The sequence below is a fragment of the Myotis davidii genome, unplaced genomic scaffold, assembly GCF_000327345.1.
Source record: "Myotis davidii unplaced genomic scaffold, ASM32734v1 scaffold4, whole genome shotgun sequence".
Taxonomy (NCBI): Eukaryota; Metazoa; Chordata; class Mammalia; order Chiroptera; family Vespertilionidae; genus Myotis; species Myotis davidii.
This window is the reverse complement of record NW_006294707.1, coordinates 567,033-575,028: the sequence shown is the minus strand read 5'-3', so window position 1 is coordinate 575,028 and position 7,996 is coordinate 567,033. Positions and strand designations below refer to the sequence as shown.

Below are 7,996 nucleotides of genomic sequence, written 5' to 3'. Positions count from 1 at the left end.
TCAGGGAGGAGCAGTGTGGTCTAGGTAGAAGGGTGTGAGGGAAGGGCAGAGGGTTGGAGTGGGGCTGGGGCTGGCAGATACTAATGGCTGAGGGAAGGGACAGCTGAGAGCATGACAGCGAAGGGGGAGGGTGGCACAGGTGTACTGGGGGGGGAGGGGAGCTATAGGGTTAATCCAGGGACTGAGAGGGGGAGGGGGTAGGAAGTCCTCAGAGAAGTCCAGAGCCACTATCACTGAGGCTGGGATTGGGGGACATGTCATGTCTGCTCCTATTGTCTGCTTCTTGGGGTTCCTCTTCGGGCTTCCCCCTCGCCCAGTCACTCCCCAGGAAGAGCCCAGTCCTTCCTTTCCCCCGTGTCTGGCCTCCCTCGGGATTGGGCAGGTAGGGAGGTCGGGATAGGTGAGTCACACCTTCCCTTGCCCCCTCCCATGTCACTGAGCTAGATTTGGGGCTGGCAGGGGGGGGTGAGGGCATGGTATTCCTGGCTGCGGGGGCGGTGGGCTGGGGGAGCGTGGCGCTGACGACAATGGAGCCCAATGACGGTGCTGCTATAAATAGCTCTGTGGAGGCTCCCACACCCGAGCTCTCCCTCCTGCTTTTCTACTGCTCTCTACTCTTCATCCCTAGCCATCCTCATACTGCTCACTCGCCTGTTCCTATTCCTGGGCCTGGGCCCCCATCCCTGGCTCCCTCAGCCCCTTTCTCTCCTCTCCCTGTATTTCCTTCCGTCTTATTATTCCCATCTCTGTTCCCATGTCCCTCTCTGCAGTTGTACCTCCTCACCTTCTCCCATCCTCTTATTTCTGCACATGCCTTTGCCTCCCCCTTTTCTCCTTCCTGCTCCAGCTCCCCCTCTCCCCCAGTCCCCATTTCAGTCTCTTCATTGTCACGTTCTGCCTGTAGCTTCCTCCTATTTATTGCGAGTCCCCCTCTGAGTTTCCCCGGGCTGCTGTAACACATGACCGTAAACCCCGGTTCTGCTAGAGCCCTCTTACCTCATTCATTCATTCTCTGAATTATTGGATGTTGTGTAAGCACTAGCGTGTGCCAGGCCCAGGTGAACATCTGTGCACTCTGGTTCTTTACCTCCACGTTTCCTCCCTCATTCCGAGGCTCTGGATGTTGGAGGGCACCTGGAGGTGTCCCAAGCCCACCTGTTCGCCTCTGTTCTCTGCCGTGGTCCAGTTCTGGATTGAGATATTCCTCAGTGTCCCCAGACCTCACAACCCCTTAGGTGTGACTTGAAGGCGAGGGGATTTCTTTAAGGAGCCTTGCTTCTCTCACACCCCTCATATCCTTCCCCAGGGATAGGCTGGTTTCTTTCTGTCTGTCTGTCTGTCTGTCTGTGTCCATGTGGGAAGGGAGTTCAGGAGGCACTTTTCCCCAGCCTCCATCCTGATGACGCAGGCCCTGGTGTGTAAGAGTTGTGGGGCCCTGATCCTCTCTCCTGACCCTCCCGCCCGCTAGGGCCCGGCTGATGCAGAGCTTTAAGGAGTCACATTCTCACGAGTCCTTGCTGAGTCCTAGCAGTGCAGCCGAGGCCTTAGAGCTCAACTTGGATGAGGATTCCATTATCAAGCCAGTGCACAGCTCCATCCTGGGCCAGGAGTTCTGTTTTGAGGTATTGGGTCTGGTTTGCTGGGCGATGGAGGGCGAGGACAGCGAGGCCCCCAGAAAGTGGCCTCGGTGGGGATGTGGAGAAAACCGAAACCTTGGGGGCTGGAGAAAGGCGGGGAGGAGGAGATGCTGGTGGAGTCTCCAGTCCTCAGGAGTCATCTCCCCTCTTCAGCCCTGTCTCAACTCCACACCCCTCTCCAGGTAACAACGTCATCAGGAACAAAATGTTTTGCCTGTCGTTCTGCGGCCGAAAGGGACAAATGGATCGAGAATCTCCAGAGAGCCGTAAAACCCAACAAGGTATCAGGAGCACAGGGGACAGGCAGAGGTCAGGCCACCGGGAGTCTAGGGAGCCGGGGGGAAGGAGATATGGAGCGGGGGCTTGGGGGACTAGGGCACTGAGGTGGGGGAGACGTGGATGAAAAGGAGGTGACTGACCCCCATTCTGCTCTGAGTCCTTCATTTCTTTTCCCTTTCTTCCTGCCTCATGGTCTTTTCCCTGCCGTAGAAATCATAGACTTACGGAGTGGCCGGGGCTCCGCAGTGCTCTGGGCTAGGTCTCCTGCGAGCAGAACTGCCCACCGATCCCCTGACAGGTGTTCCCCAGCCCGTGCTTGCAGTGTTTCCGTAGGACACACACCACTGTCAGTTAGTGAAGCCCAGACCTCAGCTTGCCCCTATGAAACCGGTGGGAGTGGAGTTGGACCACATGATCTCGAAGGTCCCTTTGGCCCACAAGTTCTACGAGTTGGTTCTTCCCAAGACTTGTATTTCCCAGGAGAAATGCTCCCAGTTCCATCAGCTGTTCTCTGTACCCCATTTTTCAGTGAGTTCACAGGCTGTTGGCCATCCTGGGGGAACCCTTGTTTCTTAGTGTCCTTCTTAAAGAATTAAACCCAAGATGCACCTTGGGTGGTTTGCTCAGTGGTTAGGGTGCCAGCCTGAAGTGTGAAGGGTCACAGCCTCGGTGCTGGTCAAGGGCGTGTACCTCAGTTGTAGGCTCGATCCCTGGCCCCAATGCAGGAGGCAACGAATTGATGTGTCTCTCTCACATCAATGTTTCTCTCTGTCTCTCCCATCCCTCCACTCTCTCTAAAAATCAATGGAAAAGATATCCTCAGGTCCGGATTAGCAACAAGAACAAAAAAAAGATGATGAGTGTGGTGTAACCCTGTGGTCCCCCTGCCCCCGTACCCCCCCCCCCCCTTTTCGGCTGCTCATGGTGCAGGTCTCCTCAGCCTCCCACGCTTTGGTGTCAGTTGTACCCCAGGCCCTTTCACACCAGCTGTGTCACCTCCCCCATCCTGTATTTATGCAGTTCTTTTATTGTTTAAAAAATAAGTTCTGATTGTCTTTGAAGGACTTCCCAGTTCTCCCCTTCAAATTCTACATTAATGTTTTTGGCTTGTTATTCTAGCTTTAAAATCTTTCCCGATACTGATGCCATTTCTTAGGTCTGCTGTAACAAATTACCACAAATGGGCCGCTTAAAACACAGAACTTTATTCTCTCATAATTCAGGAGGCTAAAAATCCAAAGTCAAGGTGTAGGCAGGACCTGGCTCCCTCCAAAGCTCTAGAAAGAACCCTTCCTGGTCTCTGTGGTCAGCGGCGGTCTCTGCATCTGTCCAGTTTCTGCTGCCACTGACCTGCCGTGGCCACCTTCCCTCTGAGTGTCTCTGGTTTCCATGTCTCCCTCCATGTGGACGCCAGTCCTGGGGTCTAGGGCCCATGCTAACCCTGTGTCACGGTCCTCAGTGTGGTCATATCTGCAAGACCCCATTTCCAGATAAGGACACAATCGCTTTGCGATTGCTGCCTCTCATGTCCTTGCTGTCTCTCCTCTCTCGATGTCTCTGTCCCTCTGTCCCTTCCCCTCTATCGCCATGCCCACCCACCTTGCCAGGACAACAGCCGCCGGGTGGACAACGTGTTGAAGCTGTGGATCATAGAGGCCCGGGAGCTGCCCCCCAAGAAGCGGTACTACTGTGAGCTCTGCCTGGATGACATGCTGTACGCGCGCACCACCTCCAAGCCCCGCTCGGCATCGGGGGACACCGTCTTCTGGGGCGAGCACTTCGAGTTTAACAACCTGCCAGCTGTCCGTGCCCTGCGGCTGCATCTGTACCGTGACTCAGACAAAAAGCGCAAGAAGGACAAGGCGGGCTATGTGGGCCTGGTGACTGTGCCCGTGGCCACCCTGGCTGGGCGCCACTTCACAGAGCAGTGGTACCCCGTAACCCTGCCGACAGGCAGTGGGGGCTCTGGCGGCATGGGGGGCTCAGGAGGGGGCGGGGGCTCGGGAGGTGGTTCAGGGGGCAAGGGCAAAGGAGGTTGCCCGGCTGTGCGGCTGAAAGCACGTTACCAGACGATGAGCATCCTGCCCATGGAGCTGTATAAGGAGTTTGCAGAGTATGTTACCAACCATTATCGGATGCTGTGTGCAGTCCTGGAGCCCGCCCTGAATGTCAAGGGCAAGGAGGAGGTAGCCAGTGCCCTGGTCCACATCCTGCAGAGTACGGGCAAGGCCAAGGTGAGTGCTGTGCTGGCGGGAAAGGGTGACCTGGGAGTGGGCATTCCCGTCTTCGTGAGGCTGGCTGTTCGGAAGCTGACGCTTGGATTTTCCCGGGCCCCAGGACTTCCTTTCAGACATGGCCATGTCTGAGGTGGACAGGTTCATGGAACGGGAGCACCTCATATTCCGCGAGAACACGCTCGCCACTAAAGCCATAGAAGAGTACATGAGACTGATTGGTCAGAAATACCTCAAGGATGCCATTGGTATGGCCCACCCTCAGGTTTCTTCTTCCTAAACCTACCAGATGTCCATCCAGCCCTAGACCTGGCTATCCAGACCCCAAGTCCACCCTTCCTCAGGCTTGATGCCTCTGACCCCAGAGTTTCTGGGTGCCAGCATCCAACCACCTGGTTCTGAGATTCCCCTGCCCAGCAGCCCCTGCCCCTGCCCCTGCCCAGAGTGTGATCCCGCTGTGCTCCGCAGGGGAATTTATCCGCGCTCTGTATGAGTCTGAGGAGAACTGTGAGGTGGACCCCATCAAGTGCACGGCGTCCAGTCTGGCAGAGCACCAGGCCAACCTGCGAATGTGCTGTGAGTTGGCCCTGTGCAAGGTGGTCAACTCCCATTGGTGAGACTGGGAACGCTGGGTTGGGGGTGGGGGCAGGGGAGCCGTGTGTTCATCTGTTCATCCATCTGTCCATCCTCAAAGAGGACTGAGGACCAGTTACGGGCAAAGCATTGGGCTGGGTGCAGTAAGAGCAGGCAGATGAGTGAGGCCTGGCCCCTACCTTCAGAGGACCTCCCCAGGAAGAGTAGGGACAGATTAGAGCTGCAAAGCAGTTGTAGGCTGTGCTAAGTGCCAAGTGAGGGTCCCCCCATGTAATATAAGGTCAGAGAAGGCAGGGCTTTGCGATAAAGCAGGGAAGGCTTCGCGGAGGAGGTGCCCGCTTGGCTGGGCTTTGAAAAGTGGGTCAAGTTCTGACGTTTGGATATGGTGGGGAAAGAAGACGTTTCAGGAGAGGGCCATGGCCGAAGGTGCGGCATGGTGAGCAGGCCAGGAGCTTTCAGGAGGCAGCGGTTAGCACGGTTTGGTGGAGCGCATGGCTGCCGATGGAGAGTGGTGGGACAGGTGTCTGGACAGGGGTTAGAACTAGAATCTGGAAGGCCTCGGTTGCCAGGTTAAGGAGGTTTGAGTTCGTTCGTAGGTGAGGGGCTGTTGTAGGTGATGGGCTGTCATGAATGGTGCTGGTGCCAAGAAGTATGGTGACTGAGAAGTAGGTAGAAGAAGTAGGTGGGGGTGGGGGTGCCGGGAGCCAGGAGAAGGAAGTCCAGGGTAGTTGGGGCTACAGTTGACCAGTCAGGCTTGGGGATCAGACCCCGAGGCGGTGTGGCAGGAAAGTGGAGAAGGGCTGGGGGAAAGACCCTGCAAGGAAAGGATCAGCAGCTTTTGTCAGCGATTGGAAAGGAGTACTGTGGCCTTAGGGACAAAACCACGGGAGTCGGGGGCCAGTCGGAGGTGTGGGAGTGAGGGTGAGCCCTGTTTTACCAGAGGCAGAGTTCAAGTGCAGCATGGAGCAGGAGATGGGGCAGTGAGCTCTGAGCCATTCCAGGGATGGATCATGCCTCATTTCCCTGGAATTCAGAAGAGTTGGGGGGTCCGAGCTCCCTGTACCTCAAGTGACCCTCCATCTCTCTCCCATCTCTGTCTCTCCCTGGTGTCTGTTTTTCTTCTCTGCTCGTCTCTCTCACACGACCCCTGTCTCTCCCACGTGTCTCCCGCCCCCCGCCTTCTCTGCCCTCCGTTTCTCTCCCCTGATCTGTCTGTCCCTCTGCCATAGCCCTCTTCTCCCAGCGGCCACCCGTCTTCCCCCTGCGGCCCCTCCCTGCCTGTCTCTCACCTGTTTCCACACCTGCACCTCCTGCCGCCTCCTCGGCATGTTCCCTGGAAGCTGAGGGTCTCTGGGGCTCAGTCCTGGTCTCTCTCTTTCTTTCTCTTTCTCTCTGTCTCCCCACCCCTCCCCCCAGCGTGTTCCCGAGGGAGCTGAAGGAGGTGTTTGCATCTTGGCGACTGCGCTGCGCAGAGCGGGGTCGGGAGGACATCGCTGACCGGCTGATTAGCGCCTCGCTCTTCCTGCGCTTCCTCTGCCCAGCCATCATGTCGCCCAGTCTCTTCGGGCTCATGCAGGAGTATCCAGACGAGCAGACCTCACGAACCCTCACCCTCATCGCCAAGGTCATCCAGAACCTGGCCAACTTTTCCAAGTGAGGAGGGTTCGGGTGGGGCGGGCAGCGAGGGTCTCCTGAGTGCCCAGAGGCCTGGGACACGGGGGTGTATGACCTTTGGTGTGTGACCTTCGCCTGGATGCCTCCGCAGGTTTACCTCAAAGGAGGACTTTCTGGGGTTCATGAACGAGTTTTTGGAGCTGGAATGGGGTTCCATGCAGCAGTTCCTGTATGAGATCTCCAACCTGGACACGCTGACCAACAGCAGTAGCTTTGAGGGCTACATCGACTTGGGCCGAGAGCTCTCCACACTGCATGCCCTGCTCTGGGAGGTGCTGCCCCAGCTCAGCAAGGTCAGCAGATGCCTCCTGCCCTGGCCCAGTTGTCTGCAGAGGGCCCTGCATAGCATGTCCCCACTGCCTGCCCCCAGCTCAGCCCCCTCCCCCTCTGAGGCCCTTGGAGAGCTGGGCACCTCGCCCCCAGGTAACAGCCTTCCCCTTCCAGGAAGCCCTCCTGAAGCTGGGCCCACTGCCCCGGCTCCTCAATGACATCAGCACAGCTCTGAGGAACCCCAATATCCAAAGGCAGCCGAGCCGCCAGAGCGAGCGGCCGCGGCCTCAGCCTGTGGTGCTGCGGGGCCCGTCGGCCGAGATGCAGGGCTACATGATGCGGGACCTCAACAGGTGAGCACTGCGGGACCCCACCCCTGTGTCCTGGGACCCCACCATTCTGTTTCCAATGCACTTCACTGGGCTCCACCTGCGTCTCTGTGGGGCTGGAAAGAAAGAGAAGCAGGTGTCTGAGGACACGGTGAGGAGGCAGGTCCAGGCAGCGCTAGGCTGTGAGAGCCCCCCAGAGTCAGGGGGCGCAGGCACTGTGAGCCCCAGGAGGTGAGCCAGCCAGGGAGTCCACTGCCGGCGCTGAGCTGGGGTTCAGCCAGTGCGTGTTGGATCAGCCATGTGGTGTCCAACCGGCCGACCCAGAATATCTCTGTACGAGTTGGAGAGAAGCACTGCCCCAGCCCCCACCGACCTCGCCACGCCCAGGGCTGGGGAGCCATACCTGGCCCCAGCAGGGCCTCCTGAGCCACCGCTCCGATGGGTGGCGCTCGCCTCAGTGGCCGCTCATGGTGATGGCCACCCTGCTCATTCCTTGCCTGCCTCTCCCTCCATGACGCCACATCCGTGCCATATTCCCCACCTCTCTCCTTCTCTGTCTGTGCTTGCCCCTCTTTCCATCTCTCTCCAGCTCCATCGACCTTCAGTCCTTCATGGCGCGAGGCCTCAACAGGTGAGGGGCTCTCCCCTCCCCTCCCCCTCTCCTGTCTCCCACTCCAGTGGCCTCCACCTTCCTTCTCTCCGCTCCTCCTCCATGCACCCTCATCTCCTCCACATCTACCCAGACTTGCTCCTCATCCCTCCACTTGCTGCCCCATCTCCCCTCCTCTAGGCCCCCCTCCCTCCCGGCAGGGGTCTTGTCCTTTCCTTTCCCCACGTGCCCCTCCCGTCCTCCCTGCCCGCCCTGCCCGGAGCTCTTAGCCCTTCCCTTGAGGGTCCCCCTTTCACCTCAGGGCTGTGCCAGACCACAGCTGGCTCCACTGCCAGTCGCCTGTCCCTCACCTCCCGCCGTGTGCCCCTT

General features: G+C 58.3%; 1 protein-coding gene across 1 annotated transcript in view; it reads left to right on the top strand.

Moving 5' to 3' along the window:
• The window catches only part of SYNGAP1 (synaptic Ras GTPase activating protein 1), a 23,534-nt gene that overhangs the window by 5,394 nt on the left and 10,144 nt on the right, over window positions 1-7,996 (top strand). Inside the window, exons 4-12 of the mRNA XM_015567461.1 lie at window positions 1,469-1,622; window positions 1,820-1,918; window positions 3,524-4,150; window positions 4,254-4,398; window positions 4,619-4,763; window positions 6,161-6,397; window positions 6,510-6,711; window positions 6,863-7,041; window positions 7,607-7,648. Of these exons, the coding sequence (XP_015422947.1) occupies window positions 1,469-1,622; window positions 1,820-1,918; window positions 3,524-4,150; window positions 4,254-4,398; window positions 4,619-4,763; window positions 6,161-6,397; window positions 6,510-6,711; window positions 6,863-7,041; window positions 7,607-7,648 (1,830 nt within the window). The remainder of the gene's footprint in view (window positions 1-1,468; window positions 1,623-1,819; window positions 1,919-3,523; window positions 4,151-4,253; window positions 4,399-4,618; window positions 4,764-6,160; window positions 6,398-6,509; window positions 6,712-6,862; window positions 7,042-7,606; window positions 7,649-7,996) is intronic.